The sequence below is a fragment of the Crocuta crocuta genome, unplaced genomic scaffold, assembly GCF_008692635.1.
Source record: "Crocuta crocuta isolate KB4526 unplaced genomic scaffold, BGI_CrCroc_1.0 scaffold16, whole genome shotgun sequence".
NCBI lineage: Eukaryota > Metazoa > Chordata > Mammalia > Carnivora > Hyaenidae > Crocuta > Crocuta crocuta.
Window position 1 is genome coordinate 1,299,712 of NW_027531893.1, and position 26,349 is coordinate 1,326,060.

General features: G+C 37.7%; 1 protein-coding gene across 1 annotated transcript in view; it reads left to right on the plus strand.

Moving 5' to 3' along the window:
• The window catches only part of SLC13A1 (solute carrier family 13 member 1), a 186,414-nt gene that overhangs the window by 73,612 nt on the left and 86,453 nt on the right, over positions 1–26,349 (plus strand). The window contains exon 2 of the mRNA XM_077773182.1: positions 21,865–21,992. Within this exon, the coding sequence (XP_077629308.1) occupies positions 21,865–21,992 (128 nt within the window). The remainder of the gene's footprint in view (positions 1–21,864; positions 21,993–26,349) is intronic.

The window sequence follows — 26,349 nt, forward strand, 5'->3', positions numbered from 1 at the left end:
TCAGCATTTCTGTATCCCTTGGGTAAATTCCTAGCAGTGCTATTGCTGGGTCATAGGGGAGTTCTATTGTTAGTTTCCTGAGGAACCTCCACACTGTTTTCCAGAGGGGCTGTACCAGTTTACATTGCCACCAACAGTGTAGGAGGGTGCCCGTCTAAACCCATATTTTCAATAATAACACTGAATGTAAATGGACTAAATGCTCCAATCAAAAGACATAGGGTAGCAGAATGGATAAAAAAGCAAAATCCATCTATTTGCTGTCTACAAGAAACTCATTTTAGACCTGAAGATAGTGTCAGATTGAAATAAGGGGATGGAGAAATATCTATCATGCTATTGGAAGTCAAAACAAAGCTAGAGTAGCTATACTTATATCAGAGAAACTGGACTTTAAAGTAAAGGCAGTAAGAAGGGATGAAGAAGGGCATTATATAATAAATACAGGGTCTGTGCATCAGGAAGAGCTAACAATTATAAATGTCTATGCACCGAATATGGAGGCACCCAAATACATAAAACAATTAATCACAAACAGAAACAATCTTATGGACAGAATGTGCTAATAGCAGGGGACTTTAATACTCCGCTTACAGCAAGGGTTAGATCAACCAGACAGAAAATCACTAAAGAAACAATGGGCTTGAATGACACATTGAAAGAGATGGATCTGACAGATATATTTAGAACTCTACATCCTGAGGCCATGGAATTCACTTTCTTCTCAAGTGTGTATGGCACATTCTCCAAGATAGATGACATACTGGGACATAAATCAGCCCTCAATAAATATAAAAGAATTGAGATCATACCATGCACACTTTCAGATCACAACATGGAGGTTAAAGAACACCCTACTAAAGAACAAATGGGCCAATCAGGCAATTAGAGAAGACATTAAAAAATATATGGAAACAAATGTAAACAAAAATACAACAATTCAAACTCTATGGGATGTGGCAAAGGCAGTCCTAAGAAGAAAACATTGCACTCCAGGCCTATTTCAAGAAATTAGAAAAAGCACAAGCACAAAATCTAACAGTGCAGCTAAAGGAACTAGAAGGAAAGCAACCAGAGCACCCCAAACCCAGCAGGAGAAAAGAAATAATAAAAATCAGGGCAGAAGTAAACAATATGGAATCCAAAAATCATTGAACAGATCAATGAAACCAAGAGTTGGTTTTTTGAAAAAATAAACAAAATTGACAAACCTCTAGCCAGGCTTCTCAAAAAGAAAAGAGAGAGCACCCAAATAGACAAAATCATGAATGAAAATGGACTTATTACAACCAACCCCTCAGAAATACAAGCAGTTATCAGGGAATGCTATGAGAAATTATATGCCAACAAACTGGATAACTTAGAAGAAATAGACACATTCCTAAACACACACTCACTACCAAAATTCACATGGGAAGAGATAGAAAATCTGAACAGACCCATAATTAGTGAAGAAATCGAATCAGTTATCAAAAATCTCCCAACAAGTAAGAGCCCTGGGCCAAATGGCTTCCCTGGGGAATTCTACCAGACATTTAAAACAGAGTTAATATCCATTATTCTCAAGCTATTCCAAAAAACAGAAATGGAAATAAAACTTTCAGACTCATTTTATGAGCCAGCAACACTTTGATTCCCAAACCAGACAGAGATACAGCAAAAAAAGAGAGAACTACAGGACAATATCCTTGATGAATACAGATGCAAAAATCCTCAACAAGATACTTGTAAATCGAATGCCACAGCACATAAAAAGAATTATCCACCAAGATCAAGTGGGATTCATTCCTGGGTTAGAGGGCTCGTTCAGTGTTTACAAATCAATCAATGAGATACATCACATTAACAAAAGAAAAGATAAAAACCATATGATCCTGTCAATAGATGCAGAAAAGGCATTTGACAAAACACAGCATCCCTTCTTAATAAAGATCCTCGAGAAAGTGGGGATAGAAGCAACTTACTTAAACATCATAAAAGCCATCTATGAGAAGCCCTCAGCTAACATCATCCTCAATGGGGAAAAACTGAGAGCTTTACCCCCTGAGATGAGGAACACGACAGAGATGTCCACTCTCACCACTGTTGCTTAACATAGTGCTGGAAGTCCTAGCATCAGCAATCAGACAACAAAAGGAAATAAAAGGCATCAGAATTGGCAAAGAAGAAGTCAAACTCTCACTTTTCATAGACGATATGAGACTCTACATAGAAAACCCAACAGACTCCACCAGAAGCCTACTAGAGCTGATCCATGAATTCAGCGAAGTGGCAGGGTACAAAATCAACGTACAGAAATCATTTGCATTTTTATACACCAATAATGATGCAACAGAAAGAGAAATCAAGAAACTGATCCCATTCACAATTGCACAAAAAAACTAAAATACCTAGGAGTAAAAGTAACCAAAGATATAAGAGATCTGCATGATGAAAACTGTAGAAAACCTATGAAGGAAATTGAAGAAGACACAAAGAAATGGAAAAACGTTCCATGCACATGGATCAGAAGAATAAATATTATTAAAATGTCATTACTACCCAAAGCAAACTACACATTCAATGCAATCCCAACCAAAACTGCACCAGCATTCTTCTCAAAACCAGAACAAACTATCCTAAAATTTGTATGGAACCACAAAAGACCCCAAATAGCCAAAGTAATATTGAAGAAGAAAACCAAAATGGTAGGCATCACCATCCCAGACTTTAGCCCCTACTACAAAGCTGTCATCATCAAGACAGTATGGTATTGGCACAAAAACAAACACATAGGCCAATGGAATAGAATAGAGAACTCAGAATTGGACCCACAAATGTATGGCCAACTAATCTTTTACAAAGCAAGAAAGAGTATCCAATGGGAAAAAAAATAACCTCTTTAACAGATGGTGCTGGGAGAACTGGACAGAGACATGCAGAAGAATGAAACTCGATCATTTTCTCACACCATACACAAAAAATAGACTCAAAATGGATAAAGGACCTGAATGTGGGACAGGAAACAACCAAAACCCTAGAGGAGAAAGTGAGAAACAACCTCCTTGACCTCAACCGCAGCAATTTCTTACTTGACACATCCCCAAAGGCAAGAGAATCAAGAGCAAAAATGAACTATTGGGACCTCATCAAGATAAAAACTTTCTGCATGGCAAAGGAAACAATCCATAAAAGTAATAAACAACTGACAGAATGGGAAAAGATCGTTGCAAAGGACATATCAGATAAAGGGCTAGTATCCAAAATCTATAAGGAACTCACCAAACTCCACACCCGAAAAACAAATANTACATGGCAATGAGAGAGAATGAAATCTGACCATGTGTAGCAACATGGATGGAACTTGAGGGTGTTATGCTGAGCGAACTAAGTCAGACGGAGAAGGACAGATACCATATGTTTGCACATATAGGTGGATTAGGAGGACTTAATGGAGGACCATGGAGGAGAAGAAGGGGAAACATAGTTGGGGAGAAGGAGGGAGGAAAACCACGAGAGACTCTTGAATGCTGAGAACACATTGAGGGCTGAGGGGGGTGGGGGAGAGGGGAAGGGGGGTGATGGGCATGGAGGAGGGCACTTTTGGGATGAGCACTGGGTGTTATATGGACAATAAACTAAGACAATAAGCAACTTGACAATAAACTAAGAAAAATTTAAAAAAATAAAAATGCAGTGCTCGGGGCTCCTGGGTGGCTCAGTTGGTTGAGCGTCCGACTCCGGCTCAGGTCATGATCTCCTGCATTCTGAGTTCAAGCCCTGCGTCGGGCTCGGTGCTGACAGCTCAGAGCCTGAAGACTGATTCAGATTCTGTGTCTCCCACTCTCTCTGCCTCTCCCCCGCTCACACTCTGTCTCTCTCTCTCTCTCTCTCTCTCTCAAAATAAACATTAAATTTTTTTTAAAACATGCAGTGCTCACAGGCACAGAGATTATATTACCACCCTGCCTTCTTTACTTAAATTTGTCATCAGAGCATTACCAATTTTAACTGGAGAGACCCCACCTATGTCACTTTAAAGTGCATTTCCAGGGGCATCTGGGTGGCTCAGTCAGTTGCGCGTCCGACTTCAGCTCAGGTCATGATCTCACAGCTCATGGGTTCAAGCCCCGCATCGGGCTCTGTGCTGACAGCCAACTCAGAGCCTGGAGCCTGCTTCGGATTCTGTGTCTCCCTCTCTCTCTGACCCTCTCCTGCTCACGCTCTCTCTCTCTCTTAGAAATAAAATAAAAACATTAAAAAAAGTGCATTTCCATGTAAGGTAGAATTCCTGTAAGGAATTTGAAATGGCAGAAAGAGTACCTTTAATGTAAGTAAAAACAGCATATACAGAGTGACTCGAAAGAAATGTGTCTGATAAAGAACTTACATTGAGACTATATAAAGAACACATAATCCAATAATAATAATAATAATAGGAATAATGATCTCACAGTTTGTGAGTTTGAGCCACACATCATGCTCTGCACTGACAGTGTGGAGCCTGCTTGGTATTCTCGCTATCTCTCTCTCCCCACCCCACTTGCATGCGCTCTCTCTCTCTCTCTCTCTCTCTCTCTCAAAAATAAGTAAACTTAAAAAAAAAGAAAGAAAAAGTTACCTACTGATGTTTGGAAAATTATGGTATGGATAAAGTCTCACAAAATCAGTATAGTTCTATGCCATCGAGTTTTGGAAAAACAACTTTATTTCTTTTTTCCCCCCTCCAAACATTATCTATTCAGCTGCTCTGCATTTAGTGCCAAAAAGAAAATATAATCATTGTTTTACAGGCATAGAGTTGCCTTTTGTGTGAAACTTGTACATGTATCTTTTTCAATTCACAATAGTCCTCAATCCAATTTCTCTTTCTCGACCAAATACTTTTGGAAATGTCTCTATATGACTAAAATACTGTTGTATTATCCAAGAGGGGAAAAAACTCTTGAATTTTGTCGGCAATAGGTTACTGTCTATTTTTCTTACTCAATAGAGAATGCCTTGGTGTAATACTTAGAGATTATTGTCTTTATTATAGCATTCCCTTATCACCCATATCTGACATAAGAGTGGTCTAGTGTTGACATGCACTTGCTTCTACCCCAATGGTATATATTTATCTAACCAATCATTCGAAGACATTTTTTGAGTACTCACTGAAATACTCACTTCTATGCTAGATCTAGAGAATAGGACAATGAATAAGACTTATTTCAAAGATCTGAGCCTCCTGGCAGAGATAAGACATGCTAATAGTTAATAAGGATATAGTGTAATAGTCAGTGGTTCTCAACTGTGGCTTCAGAATAGAATCACCAGGGAGACCTTTCCAGAAATTCTGATCCCGGGTTCCAACCGAGAGATTCTAGCTTAATTGGTCTGAGGCAGTGCATGGACATCAGTATTGTTTTTAACAACACACAGTTAAATCTAGCAGCATCTGTAATGGAGGAAAATACAAGCTACTGTGGGAGCATTTAGGAGTTACCTAGGATCCAGAATAAATATCTGGTGGAATTAATTAACTCAGTGAGTTGATTCACTCCGTGAGGAAAGAATATCTAATTGAATTAGGAAGATGTTTCTCCCAACCAAGTTGGCAAAACATGAAAATCCTTCGTTCAACAAATACTTAGTGTCATCTATATTCCAGGCACTGTCCAAAGACCTAAGAATAAGGTCTCAATAACCAAACAGAAATCACTCCTCTTCTTACAGAAATTATAGTATGATGGTGGGTACCAATGTTGTACAATTAATTGTGGAAATAATATTTATATTACAAGTTGGAAAAAATGCTATAAAACACAGAAACTATGAGGGTCTAGTTGGGATAGATCCAACTCACTATGGGGGGCCAGGAAAGTTTATCTGAAAGACTAATATTTAGGTTGAAACTTGAAGGATGGACAAATGGCAATCAACAGAAGTGGGAATGCGGAGAATTGCTAGTAGAGAAAAGAACTGTGAAAAGCCCTGATGTGGAATGCATGGTCAGCGAGTGGCTAAAGAACAATGAATTGAAGGCGGATTATAGAGGAAAATGTTTCTTCACTGTGGCAAATTACCCAGGACTTTGTAGGCCATGCTAAGTCCTTAGTACATCACATCCCTTCTGCTCCCATGTGGTGTCAGTGACACATCAGTTTGTTCGACTCTTGGTGGTTAACAAAATATCCCACGAATATCTCATTTCCTCAAAAACAGTCCTGTGTCTTAGATAACGTTCAAGGATGCTAACTGACTTGCTCAAGTTCACGTAGCTTAAAACCAGCCTGTAGAAACCAAAACTCCAAACCTGAGCCTTTTTCTATCACATCACAGCTAATATTTTGTTTATTAGATTATATCTATTGTGTACAGCTAAATAAAGATTGCTCTGATAAATTTAGAATCACTTGTCTGGATTTTATGGCAGTACAAAGATGTTAGAACACTTTGTGAATTGTTGTTTGTTTTTATAAGAACAATGGGCTCAAAAGACAAAGGGCAGACTTAACAGTAGCTAGGCAGACCTGTCTAGATGAAAGGAATTTATCAAGATAGATCTCTGCTCAGAGCTAGAGGAGGCTTATTTACTCAGTAACTGCTTCCAAGAGGAAATGAATGCCTACATGCCCTAAATGTAAAGAAAAGAGAGACTTCTCACTGCCCAAATTCTACTGATGAAAGAGAAAGAGCTTTGGCTTGTTAAAAATTCTAAGCAACCTACAGGAGCTCTGACGAAGCAGCCAATAGATATAGTCTTTGCATTGCTCTAAGGCCTCACTTTTTGCTAGTCTGGCCAGGAGGGAAGCTGTGCCTGCCTAGTTGCCTCCACATGGCCCAGGAGCATGTTCATCTGCTGCAATTTTGTTCATGGTCCCTAATCAGAGCCACCACCTCCCCAAAGTGATATGTCAAGGAATTTACCTAGTGTCTGTCTGAGTGGAAAAGATTCATGGTAGACGTGGGATAAAGCAATTCATCCTTCTTGACACTTTTTCTTGCAGTCTAGACTGGTTAGATTATAGTAGCCCATACCACAAAAAGATTCAGAGAAAAATGTTCTCTGTAGACATTAAATTGGGACATATATTATGTATTTAAATAAGTAAATCACTTACTAGGCAGAACTAAATGCCAGAAAAAGTAACGTCTAAAAACTTGCTGAAAATGTCAACTCTTTAATATTTATCTCCGCGTCCTAAATTTGCAAAAATATGATACATATATATTCCAGAGAATGGAAGTCAGGTACTTTTGAGTTTGAGCATCTCAATTCCTTTAATATTACCAACAGTTTTTATAAATACATGAGTATCTTATTTGGTCAGTATTATTAGAAAGCAAAATATTTAAAAAGCATATTTCTAGATCACCAAAAGCAAACTCTTCAAACGTCAAAATATATGTTTCCTTATTTTCACTTTTTACCATCCTTTAGTATAACTACCCTTTGTCTTTACCAGTTCTAGTTAAGATTATCATTCTCCCTGTCCCTCAAAGCAGGTTCCCCAAGGCCCTTTCTTTCTCTAGATCCCTTCCTTATCCAATCTGTCTTCTAGATTAATAGATTCCACCCCCTAAGAGCTCACATATTTAGTCTTGATTCCTCTTTTCCATTTCCACTGTTGGTGGAAATGTATCATGTATCACCTGGACTACTGAAAAATGTTTTGAATTCTTCTCATATTTGTCTGCTTCCAACTCTATTGTCATTAACACTATTGTCAGGTGAGATGGCCGTCTGCCATGACAAACCAGGACTTTGGGGCTATGCTTGAATGCTTGGAGAATTTCCAACAATATGGAATCTGCCTTCCCAAGGTAAATCCCAGAAGTCTACCTTCTCTGACTGCTTGATGACAAGGGCACAGGTATGAGAACTGGGCTTCATTATTTAGGCTCACCCATGCAACACTTGGATTCCAAAGTGTGTAAATGGAGGAAGGAAGCTTTACATACATTCCTTTTTGCTGGCAGGAAGTTTGGTTCTGGAAACAGAGTTACTGTAGCATCCAGTGGCAGCAGCATCTCAGTTGACCACCTTGGATGGAGCCAGCATGATTTGGGGTGTCATTCTTCAAAGTAGCCTGGAACCTAGTTCTTCAACACTCCCAGGGGTTCCATGAATCATCCAGTATTCTTTCTGTCAAGTCAGCTCTTTTTCTTGCCCTTTATAAGCACAGAGTAATCTTTCTGAAAGGTAAACTCAATCATTTCACCCCCTACTTAAACTTCTTCAGGGCTCCCTACTGTCTACAGAATGAAGTTCAGACTCTTTAACTTGAGATTCCAGGTTCATTACCATTTCGGTTCCATCGGTGTCTCTAGCCTCTTGCCCTCCCATTCTCCCCACACAGACGCCAATCCAAGTATACCAAACAATATGCAAGACCCTCTATGTGCCATTGTTTTTAGTGCTGTACCCTTTGCTTGGAATGTTCCTAATCCCACTCTGTCTGTCTAGTAAACACTACTCCTCCTTATGTCTTAACTCACCCCAACCTTTATTCCTTACAACCTCCTTGGCAAAATTACGCATTTTTCCTCTTTCTTTCAAGTTCTGTCCTATGTATCTCTTAATACTCGTCACACTGTAGAAATTGTTTAGACATTGGCCTTACCTTCCCAGGCTGTATGGCTCTGAAAAGCAAAAACTATGTGCTATTTAGCCTTGTATATTCACTTCTAGCACAATCCCCGATGCTTGATATCAACTTTAACATTGTGCATGGATAGATAATGAACTTACCTCATCCTTTTAATTCATCCAGCTTCACCTCTTTCAGTACCCCACTCACAGCCCACCTACTCCAGCCAAGTGCTTCCTCCCAAAACTCCTCCACCCCTCCACCTCTGCTACTGAGAGCACCTGACATCTTTGTTCCTTTCTGCAGAGTCATTCCTCTGGATGTTCTCCGGGAAGCATTTACACAGTTAGCAAGAGTGTTCAGTTATCTTTTTCATACTAAGCATTTCTGTCCCCTTTTTCCATCCCCTAATATATTGAATCGCTCCTTATTTTGTGTTTAAATTGTCCCCTAAGGAGGTTTTCTTTCAGAGTTTCTAAAATACTTTCTTGCCTTTATTCACACAGTCTGTTTCTCTTTACTCTGCTATAATCTTTTGAAGAGCAGTGACCATGTCTTCTTAATCGTCATACCCTGGCACTGACCAAAAACACCTGGTAAATGAAAGAAGCTTCATAAAAATTTGACAAATTCTTTGAGTGTTGCTACCACACACTTTCTAGTGAAAGATATATTTTGGCCTTTCTTTTTTTGGTCTTCCATCTCTTTCTTTGCTCTTGTCTTTCCCCTACCTACTCTATCTCTAAAAGGTAATGTTTCCAAAGGAACGGGGATTTAGTATTTAGTTTTATTTAGTCTCTAAAGAGATTTGCAAAAATGCATAACAATACCATTATTCTCACAGTTTTTTTGAGGAGTAAATTTAAGTTTCTTAAAGTATATTATTTTTGTTAATAAACAATTTGCTAAACGTGTAAAGCTTTTCTGAGCTTTATTTTCTAACGGCATTTGAGAAAATGTTTAGGTAAGAATATAGAGGAGTTCTGAGACCGAATGTTTGAGGACTGCTGACAAAGTACTTTGTACTTTTCAACTAATTTCATATTTATTATGCAATTTTGAGTAGTTCTAACTTTTCTTTTTTTTTTTTAATGTTTTATTTATTTCTAGGAGAGAGAGAGAGAGACAGCGTGAGCAGGGGAGGGTCAGAGAGAGAGGGAGTCACAGACTGAAACAGGCTCCAGGCTCCGAGCTGGCAGTCAGCACAGAGCCCGACGCGGGGCTCGAACCCACGAACCGCGAGATCATGACCTAAGCGAAAGTCGGACGCTTAACCGACTAAGCCACCCAGGCGCCCCTAGTTCTAACTTTTCTTAAATTGAGATGTGACTCACATGCTGTAATGTTCACTCTTAAAGTGTACAAGTCAGTGTTTTTTCATATATTCACAAAGTTGTACAATTGTCACCACTATCTAATATCAGCATACTTTCCTAACCAAAAAGAAACCCCATACCCATTAGAAATTATTCCCCACTCTCCCCTTTCCCCAACCCTGGCAACTACTAATCTACTGTCTGTTTCTATGGATTTGCCTATCCTGGGCATTTTCGATCTATGCTATTGTGTAATAAGCAGGCATTTATGTCTGGCTTCTTTTACTGAGCATAATGTTATCAAGGTTTATAATTGTAGGAAGTAACAGGTAGCAGGTGTAGCAGGTATCAGAATCTCATTCTATTTTAGATTAATAATATTCCATTGTATGCATATACCAAATTTTGTTTTACCCATTCATCTTTTAGTGGAGATTTGGATCGTTCCCACTTTTCAAAAATCATGTAAAAAATGCTCTTGCGAACACTCAGATACAAGTTTTTATATGCAGGCATGTTTTATTTCACTTGGGTATGTACCTAAATGTGGAATTTCTAGGTCATATGGCAATTTGATGTTTAACATTTGGGAAATTTCTAAACTATTTTTCAAAGCAGCTGCAAAATTTTACATTCCCAACAATTGTGTATAGGGTTCAGTTCCTCTATATTCTTGACAACATTTGTTATTATCCACCTTTTTGTTTGTTTGTTTTTAATTGTAGACACCCCAATGAGTTTGAAGTAGTATTCTATTATGGTTTTATTTGCATTTCTTTGGTGACCAATAATCTTGAGCACCTTTTTGTGTGCATATTGACCATTTGTGTATCTTCTTTACAGAAATGCCTATTGAAATCTAATTCAGAAAAATCTGTTAAATCTTTTTTAAAAAAATTGTATTGTCTTTTTACTGTTGAATTGTCATTTCTAAAAGTATATCCTTGGGGTGCCTGGGTGGCTCAGTCGATTAAGCATCCAACTCTTGGTTTCACCTCAGGTCACCACCTCATGGTTTGTGAGTTCAAACCCCATGTCAGGCTCTGTGCTGACAGCTCCCCTTTCTCTCTGCCCCTCCCCTCCTCATACTCACACGTGCTTTCTCTCTCTCCCAAAATAAATAAATAAACTTAAAAAATTTAAAAATATATATTATAGATACGATGCCCCTATCAGATATATGTTTTATAAATATTTTCTCTCATTTCATGGGTGTGTTTTCACTTTCTTGGTAGTGTTTGGAGCACACACATTTTTAATTTTGATGAAATGCAATTTGTCTAGTTTTTCTTTGTTTACATGTGGTTTTGGTATCATATCTAAAGAAAACAGTGCCAGGGTTGGAGAAATGGGTGAAGGTAGTCAAAAAATACAAATTATAAGTTTGTATTTATACAAATTATTACAAATTATATGATTTCCAATTATAAAATAAATGTCATGAGCATGTAATCTACAGCATTATGATTATAGTTAATAGTACTGTATTGTACCTTTAAAAGCTGCTAAGAGAGTAGATCTTAAAAGTTCTCATCACAAGGAAAAGAATTTGTTACTGTGTGGTGATGGATTTTAACTAGACTCCTGGTGATCATTTCTCAATAAGTACAAATACCCCAAACCATTAAACTGTACACCTGAAACTAATATAATAAGTCAATTATATCCCAATTAAAAAAGTAAACTAGATAAACCCAAACAACAACATAACTGAATGAATGAGTGAATATAAAGAAACAAACAAACGGGCTCCTGGGTGGGTCAGTTGGTTAAGCACTTGACTCTTGATTTCGGCTCAGGTCATGATCTCACAGTTTGTGGGATTGAGCCTGCATCAGGCTTCATGCTGACAGCAAGGAGCCTGCTAGCGATTCTCTCTCTCCCCCTCTGCTCCTCCCCCACTTGTGCACGTTCTCTCTCCCTCTCTCTCAAAATAAATAAATGAACTAAAAAAGATTAAATGAATAAACAAACCAATGTCAAATCTAAGGTCACAGATATTTAAACTAATGTTTCTTCTATGAGTTTTATAGTTTTAGCTCTTACATTTAGCTCTTTGATCCATTTTGAATTAACTTTTGTATATAGTGTGAGTCAGCGGTACGACTTCATTTTTGTATATATGGATATCCAGTTACCCCAGCACTATTTATTAAAACAATTCTTCTTTCCCCATCGAATTATCTTTCTCACCCTCATGAGAGTAGTTTTACTTTTACCTCAATTTTCATTGTTTCCAAATTAGTCTCTACTAATTGCACCTTTCGCTCCAGTTCAAAGTGCACATTCCCAGACAGAGCACTGGCTGCCAAATAATTAGTGAAAACAAATGACAATGAAGTCTCTCCTGAGAAACAGTTTGCTAAATGTCTATGAAAACAACTTCCAGGATGAGTGATCACAGCAAGCTGTTGGGTCTATGAAAAAAATGAGTGATCCTGTGTAAAATCACTTGAACGTTTCCTTTATATATATAGATTCGATTTCTTGAGAAATGGCAGGAGATTGTGCTAAGGCTGTTTTAAGTAGCAAATCTGTTGGTTATTTGTTTGGATGGACTTTGGATAGTTTCTTTTATATTGTTAATAGAGGGGTTTTTTTTTTCTTCATTTTTAGGAGAAACATAGCGTCAAAGGCTAGAAATCTCTACAGTTTCCCAGAAAGTTTTGAGAATTCTACATTTTTAAAAGAAAAATTTTAATGTATATATTGAAATTCTTTGAATATAAATTAGCTCTAGAAATATAGAATGTAAGAGCTGTGAGATCATGTAAACCCTTGATTTTTTTAAAGGGAGAATAATGAAGCCTACAAAGGTAAATTTATTTATCTGGGGAATGCCCATAGAGAAATAATAAGGCAATGAGGAAAATTGATAGGAGACTATAGGCAAGGTCTTGAAAGAGTTGATAAATGGAAGGCACTTTAAAACCTGCAGTAGCTGTCCAGATACAATACGTATTTAGAGAACCTATCTACTTAGTAAATAACTGGAGTGCTTCTCCCAATATAAGAGTTGACCTATCAGTTATCATAATGATACATTAGCTAAGCCAACAAGTTATGATGAAAGGAGTTACCTTGAGGCTCTCAGACCAAGGGAGTATCACAATAAAAAATGAAAATCAAATAATTGTCTTCTATGAAAACATGGGATAGGGGAATAGCAGATAGCTGCCTTGAATGTTTTAGATATAGAGAGAGGATTGAAGTTGGGAATGATTAAATTGGCCATTGAAAGATGAATTTTACACATGGCCAAATATTAGGATAATGCTCCTAGTAGAATAAAAATCAGATGTTAGAGAATATTGGTTTTGGTGGGTGGATACTCCCATCCTTCTTCTCATATGTGTCTGTTTCTGTTTTTTGTTTGTTTGTACATTTGTGTTGTTTTTTAGATGCCACATATAAGTGAAATCATATGGCATCTGTCTTTCTCGGACATTTCACTTAGCGTAATGCCCTCCAGGTTCATTCATGTTGTTGCAAATAGTAAGATCTCATTCTTTTCTGTGGCTGAGTAATATTCTGTGTTATAGATGTATAAATGTATAAATACCACATATATTCTGTTCACTCATTTATCAATGAAAATTTAGGTTGCTTCCATATGGTGACTGTTGTAAATAACGTTGCAATAGACATGGAATACATATATCTTTTCATATTAGTGTTTTTAGTTTCTTTGGGTAAGCAACTAGTAGTGGAATTACTTGATTGTATAGTATTTCTACTTTTAATTTTTTGAGGTACACACTTGGGTCTTTCTACTTTCAGGTAATACCTCTTTCCCCTGAGGGCAAGGTCTGAGATCCATTCACTCTTTCAGCCTTGGTCCATCCCAGTCTAGGCTCTCTCCTTCTCCAGGAGCCTCTGCTGAGATCCCAGAGTGGCTGATGCTGAGTCTGCACAGGAGATAACATCCCTACAGATGAAAAGAGAGGAAAGAGTGGCCAAGAGGAAAAACACTAGTGGCTTCCAATTATACTCAGTTCACATTAACTCCACATGTGATATCTTGGCTGTCTGTTTATAGAGTCACATATATGCATTCACACATATTTAATACTGATAACATTTCCTTTGTAGAAAATATGAACATTTCTAATTTTTTAATAATAACTGATGGGATAGTCCTTCTTTCATTGGAGAAATCCATGATACAATAAGTGTAATTACTAACAATTCTTATCCAGACAAAAGCATATTTCAAAATACAGAGAAATAATTGTTTAGTGAATTTGAAAGTAACTAATGCCTTAGAAAAAACTGTTTATGTCCTTTTTTGGCATTTATTCTAGCTAAGGAGTAGAAAGTAGACATAATCGGATGTGTAACAGAGACTTCTGGGAAAGCAACTTTCAAAACTTTAATAAGAAGTGTGGATTTGTGCTTAAAGACAGGAGACAGAAAAATGCCATCCTAATTGCCAAGAAGACAAAAGTCATTGCTATTAAAATGTACATCAGTGAGTGAGATGTCAATCTTGGGCCATACTCTAGAATGGATTACATTCTACTAAAAGCTCATGTCTACTCAAAGAAGACAATTCAGTAGACCTGAGTTAATGATAGTGTCCAAGAGCTGCTTTCTAATGCAAGAGTGTCAACTTGAAGGAAGATATCTGGAGAGAGGAACCTATTGAATAGATTATCAATGGGTTTAGATAAAAATATGCAGGGTGCTAATATTAAATATGTGTATAGCATGCATGTAATGAATGACAGAAGTCATGGCAAGTTAAAACCTGTAAAAATCTAACAAGATAGAAATTAATAGGAAAAATTTTCCATGTTTATCAGTATGAAAAAATGGAGATTACTAAGCTATAGCATATCGAAAACTATTATGAATGTTTATTGGATGGTAAGCTCAAAATGTTTCACAGTGTTATATGGCAATGCAAACCAAACTCTGCAGTGCAACCTACTTTATTATAAGAACCACATAAGAACTGCTCCTGTCTGCTGAACAGCATCTGCAATAGAGCTTTGAACTCAGGTGGCAGGCCAGGGATATAGAAAAAACTAGTTCATGCTTATAATCTGAGAAGAGTGCTCAGGATAGTGATGAGACTTGAGATTTGAGACATGAGGAACAATTGAAGCAAATGGGTAAGAGAAGACTTCAAATATATGAAGGTTGTCATGTGGAAGTGTAGCTTGATTTCCACCTCCCCAACTCCAGCCCAGTGATCTCAAAAAGCAAAATTTAAAAAGCAGATGGAAGCTACAGGAAGACAAATTTTGGCTCAATCTCAGGGGGAAAAAATTCTAACAAAGAAGCAAGGGGATATTTAAATATGGAATGAGGGATGACTCATCCATCATTAAACGCGTTCAAGAATGGGCTAGGGGTGCCTGACTGGCTCAGTCAGAAGAGTATGTGACTCTTGATCTCAGAGTTGTGAGTTTGAGTCACACATCGGGTATAGAGATTACTTACATACACACACACACACACACACACAAACTTGGGGAGGGGAAAGAATGTGCTAAAACAAACAAACAAAAACAGGTTTTTGGCACCAATATTTCAGAGACCTAGACAATTTTCCAAACCAGAGGTATTAAATGAGTCCCTAAATGTAGAGGAAACCACATTAGATCAAGAGTCTTGCTGTGAGAATTCCTAATCAGTTATTTTAGGGGTTAGGAAAATGGAAATTGTTATGAAAGCTAACAGAGCAGTCAGAATTAGTTGCCTTCCCGTAGGACGTGTCTTATGCTGTACTAAGCCGTGAGGAGCTCTTTGCTGTCTACATGGCATCTTCCACATTCAATGGTCAGCTCTTTCATGGTGGCACCGTACTTTATTCACATCAGTCCCCTCGAGAAGGGCTTCATTTTATTTGCTTCATTTCTTTTAAAATCTCCCAGAGTTTAGGGGCACCTAGGTGGCTCAAGTCAGCTGAGCATCCCACTTCAGCTCAGGTCATGATTTCCCAGTTTGTGAGTTCGAGCTCCATGTTGAGCTCTTTGCTGACAGCTTGGAACCTGGAGCCTGCTTCAGATTCTGTGTCTCCTTCTCTCTCTGCCCCTCCCCCCATTCATTCTTGCTTGCTGCATGCTCTCTTGCTGTCTCTCAAAAATAAATAAACATTTTAAAAAATTACAAGTAAATAAAATCTCCCAGAGTTTAAAGTACTCACCACTGTCATTTTATATCACGTTTATCCAGGCCAAAAGTATAAATTAAGCTGTGTCCTCACAGTCTGTAAATTAATGTGGTTTAACTGTACAATCATATAAATTGAGAAGAAAATATTGTTCTGAAAATGTATCTCTGTGAATCTGTGGTTAAAAAAATGGACAAAAATGTAAGCATAAATAACTTGTCAGAATAAATGTTGGTATGTTTCTTCATGAGGTCTTAAGTTGTCACAAGGCATACATTTCCTTCCTTTAAATAATGAATTTCCTCTATAAGCATCCATTTTGAACCGAAAGCTGCCAAACCCAAATAATAAAGGCCATGTGATGAAGAACAGTGAAAATTGTAGCTATGCCAACAGAAGATTGCTGCAAGAGGGCAGCCTGGCTTAACTTCCTGTATTCATGTTAATGACATATTGTGAAATATTCTGCACTTAGGTAAAAAATAACTTGCAAAGAAGATGGGTCAGCTTGACAGTAAGCTGGATGGTGTCAATGCCACTTACTACACTTACAGTGAAATCACCATTAGGAACTATGTTAGGAACTTTATCTTTTCACTGTCAATGCCACTTACTACACTTACAGTGAAATCACCATTAGGAACTATGTTAGGAACTTTATCTTTTCACTGTCATCAAGGAGATGTCCCAAGCTCAAATGGACAATACTTTTGGTAGTAAAAACGGTGGGAGAAATACCAATATTTTTTTTCTGAGATACAAAAAGCAGACATAATGGCTGTGAACAAGAGTGAATTCATAGCAGAACTGAGATGACCAGGGGGAAATTTTTGTATCACTAGTTTCTTTAAACTGGTCTCCCTAGCTATACCCAAAAGCAGATTCTGACTGCCTACTTCAAACCATATGGAATCCTTCTGACTTTACAAGAGGCCTGAACACTTGGATCAGCTGGGGTCATGTGGTCTATTTCTGTGGCTCCTCAGCTTCCATTGCTGGGGCATTCTGGAATCATAAGCAATCCTCTCAGAGCACCTGAAACTCTGGTCCGCTTTCCCATCCAGGTGCTGATAATTATGCTACATCCAGGAGTCCTGGGCTCATCTCCGAATATCAGGAGGATGGCAATACTGACTCGTGTGTGAAGAAGTCTGAACATGACTGTCACACAAGGTGATTAGGCAGGGGAGGGAAGAGTGGGCAAGAAACAGAAGTAAACAGAGTTCTAGACAATTCACTTGCTTTTCTAATGATATGCTAAGTAATCCAGAATGTCCTTTTTCCTCTTCCCTTCTTCTCGACATTTCTCTCTTCCTCCCTCTATCCTTAAAATTTCCCTTTCATTTCCCAGAGAACCCAGAATAAAGATACGGTCAGCGTTGGTCAAGGGAAAACATTCCTCCCGCCCTGGTAGAGGGTGTGACCAGTTGTGTCTGGGCTGGAGTACTGTGTTCTGGTGACTACTGTTTTTGCCGGAAATAGGTTCTCTTTCAGAATTTGCTTTGCTTCTCAGTTCATGGGAGTTCAGGTCCTCACCCCACAGGACACAGTTCAGGCTTCACTGTTCAGTCAGCCATTTACCTCATGGCATCAGAAGAATGATTACTGAAGTTGTGGTTAATAATCAGTGTGGCAATTTAGGAGTTATGCAGGAATCTGGAGTCTCCCAGGGTAGACTGTCGTTCCCTAAATAATGACTTTATCCTTTGCATTAGAAAATAAAAATAAAAGCTGATACAGTTCATTGATGTGGGCCTGGAAATTTTCCTGTATAGATTATCTATATGTTTCACTTCCATCAGGAGAATTCGTCATCTTAAAGAATAGAAAAGTGGGCAAGAAAAAATTGAAAATACTAAAAAGTACTTAGGAAAATTACCACTAAATGCCAGGTGGCAGGGAAAAAGTTATCTTAGTTTTCATAATATCAAAAAAGGTTTTGGGGCACAGTTCACATATGGCATTCAGAGAGTAAAACCCTTCGCAGTGCAGTGTCTGGAAGTTGTGGGATTTATAAATAACAAGAATATATAAATGGAGATGCCCCATGAATGAGTGTCAAAATTAGGAACTAGTCGAAGCTTAGAAGCCAATGCACTAAAAAGAAAATATGACCTACATTCCTTAATTCAGTAGTCTAATTAATAGCAATCAACTCAAACTGGCATGCACCTTGAACTCTAAAAATTCAAGGAATGAAAATAGGAACACATAATTGAAACAAATGCAGTTTTTTTTTAAAATACCAAATGTGCCAATCTGCTTTCACAAATAGTAAAAGCATTCTGACTTTTTTTCTAGTAAAAGTATATACTGAGTGTATATACTGAGTATATATACATTGTATTTGCAATGCAGCAAATATTCCCCCATGAACAAGCCATTTCTCTTTGCAAACCGAATACTCTATTGAAGAACTGCTCTTAGAAACCATACTCTATCAGCAGTGAGGCGCTAATTGGTTACCACTTGTCTATATTTGTAGGTAAATTTAGAGACACTTTTCATAGAGTATTCACTTGTCCCTAACTTGCTAGGGACATAAGGGAAGTAAAGTAATGTCCCCTGGACTCAAAGTGTTTGCAGTCTTACTGAGGATTTAAGATTTACATGTATTATTAAAATAGTAATTAATGTAAGCCAGTTTACTTATAGGCCAGAATGTATCTTACAGATACTAAGTCAATGATTCTCATATATTACTGTGCATGAAAACTATGTCGGGGGCCCCAACATGAAGTCACATTTTGACCAACAGGGCAGGGACCTGTACCTTTGTCAAGCACTCCAAGTTGCTTGGATGTTGTTGGGTGGTGCATAGAAAGTCGGGAATTGTCAGGATGGATTTATAGAAGGCAGCAGACTGGGAATGAGTGTGCAAGTCACACTTCAAGGATTGGTGGGATTTAAATATAGAGAAGGGAAGCATATTCTTGGAAGAGGGAAAGGCCTGAAGAAAAGCACAAATTTGGGAACAAATGTAGGATAAGAAATAGACACCCAGAAAGCAAGCCTGAGAGAAGCACATAGGATAGCCACGTAAAAGCTGCTTTCCACTCCTCTCATACAAACTGTCTACATAGCTTACATATCCTGGTCAACCTAACTTCTTCATGAAGGTAACCAGAATATAAAAAGAATCTTTCTTCTCTTCATACTGGAACCTGAGTTTCACATGTTATATTCAGTCATAAGGCTCAAGGAACATAAAAAAAAGTAAGCCCTATAGCTATAATTTCTAAGCCAACCAAATCGTGCCTATATACAAATTCTAGATCTGATGGTTAGTATTAGTGTCAGATTAATAGTCATTATGGTATATGTATGACATAGTTCAAAAAAAAAAACCATTGCCTTAAGAACCAGAAAGAACTGGATTTAAATCACTATTACATCACTTAGTACCTCAGACATTTTGTGTCTCTTTGCATTTTAGTTTCCAAATCTTTGAAAGAGAAATAATTATAACAATACCTACAGTAATATTACATTGTATTGGGTTTTGAAGATTAAACAAGTTGGTTATGTAAATTCCCGGCACATAGTAAATAACTGTAAATAAATAAATAATGTTTCTAATATTTTTACATTTGTAAAGAACATGTTTTAAATGAATTAATCCCTAATTACATATTGGTGTAATTCATTTTAGATCAGATAGGTAAAGCATAGCACAGCCATGATATATTAGGAAAGTTATGTATTTCTGTACAAAGAACAGGTGCACTTTGACAATTGTAGAACTGCTTAACAGTGTGATGTGATTTGAATGACACCCTAAGATATGTTACCAAGGGGCCCAAAGTCTCACATTGAGAGTGTCACTCTCTGGCGACTCTTAGAGAGGTATGCGGCTCATATCACTCATTCATGCTTAGTGTGAATTATCCTGTCAGATCTTTTTCTCTCAGTGACAGTGAGGAACAAGAGATTGGCTGGACATAAAGAAAAGGTGTAACCATTTTGTAATGAGGGGCACCCACAGAAGACTGAGTTGACTAGAGCCTTGGGCCACAATAGGAGGGTGTTGCAAGCCTTAGTCTGGTGAAAAGAGCTCCAGAATAGAGAAAATAGGGCACAGAAAGGAGGCACTGACAAATGTCAAGAGCTTTTCCTTCAGTCTCCATCTGGTTTGAGTGCCACGGTTCCTCCATTTCTGTTAAATGTCACACAAATGCCTTTTCATTTTTGGTATCATTTCATAAAGTAAAATCCTCTAACATAAGAAAGTGAGGCTCAAATGATCTCACCATGTGGCCTAAGGAAATTTACGAACAGAAATGGTTTCCTTAAAAAAAAAAAAAAAGCATGCAATGAACTGTACAGGGTGTTATGTGGGAAAAAACAGTATTGAAATTGTTTTGAGTAACTGTGTTCCTTTATGTGTTTTTAATGCACTTTTTATTATTATTGCTCATTATTTATTACTATTATTTGTAATTACCCTCTCTTTTTTTCACCTTAGAAATTTAAAATGTAATGTGCCTTTCTGGTTTGGAGGCTTTTTTTTTTTTCTGTATACTCTGCTGATTTTCCTGAATCCCTATCTGTGATACATCTTTAGCAATTTGGACATTTAGAGGGAAAAGTGCTTTCTCATCTGTGTTAATAATACAAAGAACATTGGTGAAAGAATTACCTTCTTTGATAAGAAAAGAAAGCAGTTACATTAGTGTGGAATTAGAAATAAGGTCTAAATGCTAACCAAGGACTACATAAAAGTAAGGTTATTTATGCCAAGAGAAATTGACTATAAATTATAGAAAGAAATGCATTCTGTTTATACCTAGGGCTAAGTGCATAGTAGTTGTTTAATTGAAGTGTATTGCATTATTAATTTACAACATAATTAAAAACAAATCAGAGTCCCTAGCTCTGAGCACTTGTAAAATACATCCACTATGCCACTGTCAGAATAGTCCCTATCTTCACACATGTGCTTATACACACACACACACACACACACACACTCACCCCTTGAATGGCCTCAATGACTTATCTCTGGGATGATTTCCTGTTAATTAAGTAGTCAGCATCAACCCCATAGTGTCAGCTCAGTCATGGAAACGTGGAACAGGGTAGGGCTTATATAAGGCTTGAGAACTTTCAGTTTTCTATCAAAAGAGACAATGGGGTACAAGAAATACACAGAATTTTGCTTTCAAATAGTGAATACATCATTGTGCAACTGAGTGTGATATTGGGGAGAAAAATGCTGCTCAACATCAGGATCAGTGTTATTTATCTTTTGAATGAAAGCAAAGAATTCCCAAATAAGAGAGGTCAGGAGCTCTTCTCTAAGCCATACTTTACATGAGCAATGCAGAGGGCTGCCTCAACACATTACCCAAGAAGCCCTAGAAAAATCTGTACCAAAACCTTTACCTTTCACATTGCCATACACTGAAATTCCTACTATTGGAATCACTGTTTCAATTCACACACTGAAAATGCACTTTCTTAGAAAGGGCTCTGGAGGCATCCAGTAGGGATGCTTAAGGCACCAACCAAACACAGAGCCCAGAAGTCAGGGGACATCGAAAGGGGCAGAGGGGCCTCACTGTAGGCAAAGTCAACAAACTTCACTATTTTGCCTTCTCCTAGATATGGCCAGTAAATATCCTAAATAATGTGAACAAATTAAATAGGGAAAGAACAGCTGTATCTTTCAAAATCCATGCCAGCAAGTGGCATGTGATTTCTTTCAAACTCCCTTGGGCTTATCTCTCCATGTTAATTGTGACAGTAAAACAATAAAAATCAAGATTTAATTTTAACTCATGTTGATCCGTCTAGGGCAGTAAATGATGATGATGGGCTAGAGAAATATTAATCCACGTTGGTTATTTAACATCTCCCTTATTTTGAGTAGAGCACTATCAAAGGTGCCTGCTCAGGACAATGAAAGTCCTCAGCTATGTTTTAGTTTATCGCAAGTTTTTCCTCATAGTTTTCAGTCTGTTGATTTTACTGCCATTGCCAATCATCCTTCGCACCAAGGTAAGTGAACCTAGAGAAAAGGCTGATGGATTTCCTGATTTATGTAACTGTCCTTTGATAGTTTCTATGTAATTGTCTGGTTCAGAACTGGATGGGTGGTGCCGCTCTGACTTTGCAGTCAGGGATGGTCGTACATTGTGTTTTGTCCATTTTCTCCTTTTTAATGGTTAAAGTTGGTTGATCCTCAGTATGACTAACTAGAATAATCAAATAACATATTCAATCAGAGTTGTTCTCCGTCGGTCAACCAGATGAGAAGAAGAGCAAAAGAAGCACAGCCCTTGAGATCTTTTCATTCTAGTTATCAATCTCTAGGGAGGATCCTGGGTTAGCACGATCCCATCTCCCAAGACCAGGCAGCTATGGGATACTGGGGAAAGAGCTAGAAAAACCAGGAGCCCCAGGGTCTATTACGGACTCATTTACTTGTCAGCTCCATGACTCAGCATGGGCTGCCAAACCTCCTAGAAATTTAGTTTCCTTATGGAATGAGAAAACATTGAAAGCATGATGTCATTTTCCTTGGTTAATTAGAAAAGTTAATAAATGATTGTACCATGTTCCAATCATTTGTGATCTTATTTCAGTTCAGTGTACTTATAAGCGTTTTTCTGATTGCTTTTAAGTGTTCAAAGTCCAGAACAATAAACCCAAGACATTTTTAATACCATGGCAAAATGGTTTGAATCAGCAGGCATTTAGTGAGCATAATGAGTGTCACTTGGTTAGAGGACAATCACTAAAGGTCAGCTCTCTGCTTTAGGTCCCAGGTATACACCACTTACAAGCTGTGTGACTTGGGCAAATTAGTTAACTTCTCTGGGCTTCTGTTTTCTCACATGTCAGACTGGGAGAGAAACAGACTTGTTGTGAGGATTAAATGCACAAGCACTCATCAGCAAGGGCTGGCACACAGTAAGTAGGGCAGCAAGAGTCTCCCTAACTGTGTTGACCCACAACTGGTGTGGGTGTATTCCCACCACCCCACGATGGCTTTCTGATGTTCCCCTTTAACAAATATTAATCAAGGTTTTACCAGTCTACGTTAAAATAGAATCACAGTAATTATTATATGGTGGATTCTTCAGTCCCCCTGAGAAGCCTGCCACTGATCTAGGAATCTCTGGAGGAAATTCATGTGCGCTAATGAAAAATCCTTCTTGATTCTACCAAGGTCTCCTCTGCCTATAAAGCTGAAGAAGGGACTGGCCTCTGCTGCCCCTGGCTACCGGTTGCCTCCTGCAGGGGGCATCCACCCAGTTCTAGCAGCCTCCCAGGCCGGGCCTCTCTCTCCTCACAATGATGATGACACACCTTTTATGGTCAAGCGTTGTTCTGAACTCTCAAAACCTTAAAAAATTTCTAGTGAAAACAGTAGGCCCTGTCCATTGCTTTGGTTTAGTTAGTTTTGTTTTTCAGATTTTGTGTGATTAATCTTTCCCTCTCCCCCTTCTGCTTCTTATGCCAGCTACTTCTGAGGACTCCTATGTGAGTCTCTGGCAGTTATAGATGCAGACTCTAATCTGAATGCTGCTGTACCTGAACCCCCTTCAAAGATTTGTTACTCTAGCCAGCGTGCATGATGGCTTCCTGTTTCAAACTCCCCTGGTCCTGTGGGCCCCCGAGACCTGGCTGAATTCTACCATTCTACCATGAATACGTCCTGGATCATACCTGGACCCTTGCTATATTTTAATATTTCTGGGTTAGTTTCAGCCTAAGTCCTTACTTATGGCAGAGAAAATAAGAAATTAAGCTAGTCTATACACACCTATGCTATGACCGTATATCCTCTGTGCTGGTCCTTCGACATGCATGTGCATGACACTCTGATTATCTTCCACAATTTTCAGAGGAAGTGAATATAAATTCATCGAAAGGGAGAACAACTAACTAAATAAAAGCAGTGGTTTCAGTGCATGATTCATTAATCAGAAAGTATATTCTTGTTAAGAAACAGTCATTAATTTTTTTTCTAGGCACTATGACATGAGTACATTAGGTCTGTGGAGAAACCAGGGACCCGGCATCAAGTTGCATTTGATGAACTGTGTTCCTCTTTCTTTTTCCACTAATCAACTCATTTGTTAAAAATTCAATCAATGTTAATGTGAGGGTTTTTTCCTAGTACAATAACATGATTTCATTTTTGGCTACTTCAAATGCATATTTAATCATTCAATCAACTGCTAAATAAACTCAAAGAATATTATTTTAACTGTTGCCTACAATGAAAGCAGAACTTTTTTTTTTTTTTTTTCAAACAATATGAGGCATGGAGGTCAAAATAGCCAAAAGGGCCTGGATGCAAATTACTTTATTATAACTGTCAGGTTACCAAGCTGAAGAATTCTATGCTTCTAAACACCCAGTAATAGAACAACTAAAAAATTCAAGCAAAACAAAAAATCAATTTTGCTTTATAAAAATACAATAATTCTACATGATATAGAACAAACAATAAATTATTGACTGATTTTTTTTTTCATTTATACTGCTTGTTGAGTTGTTTCTATAGATTGGCCTTAACCCATCTCAGTTACTTCCATCTCAGTTCAGAAATGTACAGGGCACCTGGGTGGCTCAGTTGGTTAAGCAGTCAACTTCAGCTCAGGTCATGATCTCATGATTCATNTCTCTCTCTCAAAAATAAATAACCATTAAAAAAAATGTAGCATCAGTAATTAGAGACCCTTAGTAGTTTTGCAATATAATATTCCAAGGGAAAGAGAAGGGATTCCCTTTGCAGAACATGCCTCTGTTACAGGCATTCTGCAAGCTGCTTTATCTGAATTATCTTATTTAGCCTTCGTTACAAACCAATAAGACAATCACATGTATTCTATCATTCTCATTTTCCATTTGGGGAAACTGATGCAAAAAAGATATGTGAATCAACAAAGCTCACATACATGCTATGGATTTAAACACAGATTCTGTCAGAACTCAGACTTCATGCTTTACCAGTGGTTATGTGTAGTCTTTTCTATATTTTGTGTTTTTTGAAGATTTACCCTCTATTTTGAAGAGTTATATAAAGTGTGGCTTGATAATCATTATCAACAACTGAGGCATTTCTCTTCGTGATAATACTTTAGAAGGTCAAAACACAGAAGGAGTGTATCTTATCCATTTCCTCACTTGACTTCTTGCTACTCAGTGTCTTCAAGGTAGAAAATTGCAGTGATTCTAACTACTACAGATGGGCATATGAGAACTGAAGTAGCAGTCTTGCATGTGTGTCATTTGCTGAATGTCTCAGCTATACAAGCAGGTCATGTCAGCTTGTCAACATATGCTGCCCCTTCACACCTGTACCCAAATGTTCATTATGAGTCATGGCATTCAATTGGCATCTTAAGATCTTCTAGTTGGAGGAAATGTTTTTCAAAGTTTACATGGAAATATTTTATAGCCAAGTAGGCTATGCTCATGGGCATAAGTCAAACAGAAGATCAAATTCAATCCTTATGAATTAGGTATTATTATTAGTCCAATTCTCTAGATTAGAAACGGAGACAGAAACAAGTAAACAGATTACCAAAATGTGGCTATATAGATATTTCCTGTCAACATCTGTCTGACTCTAGAGCTGTGATCTCAATCACAACTGAATATCTGTGTTCTTATAGCTTCCACAGTGGTAATAAGTATATTCCTAATACATTAGGATAAATACCGCTTTACCAAAGGAATCCCACTTTCTTCTTGCTTTACAATGAAATATCAGTTTTTAATTATGATGTAAACATAAAAGTAGTCTTAATCCTTCTCCAATGAATAGCTGGTGATCAATGAAACAAACCTACAATAGAATTCATATTTATATAAATATTTGAATGAAATTAATAATTGAATTTTCCTCATTTTGGAGAGGAAGTTTCTTAAATATTCCCAGATAAAAAGTTAAAGTTGGCCTAGGCCACATGCCATAGTTCCAGTGATATTCTCTGTGCAACTTTGTTCTTTTATTACTGTTTTTATCATCTTGTTAATTTTTACTTTTCTCAGTATACTCTACTATTCCCTTACTCATTTTTCCAATTCTTGGCTTTTCTTTGATTTTCTATTAATAAGCCAAAAAGATAAAAAGAAGGCCAGAGTGTTTTGAGGAGCAGTAAGAGGAGAAAATTGAGCAATAATATTTTCTGAGTGCATTTCTTCCAGGTATGTCTCACTCCATCTGGCTTATCCCTGGCTTATCCCTAATTAGAACCCCTCTTTGAGATAAGGAGAGGGGAAACAGCCACATGGAAACTGAGCAGCATGTCCTAGTTGATTGGTTGTAAAATTGAAACCAGATTCAGTTTTCTCTCAAATATTTCAGGATCTCTCTGAAAAATATTTTACACCAAGA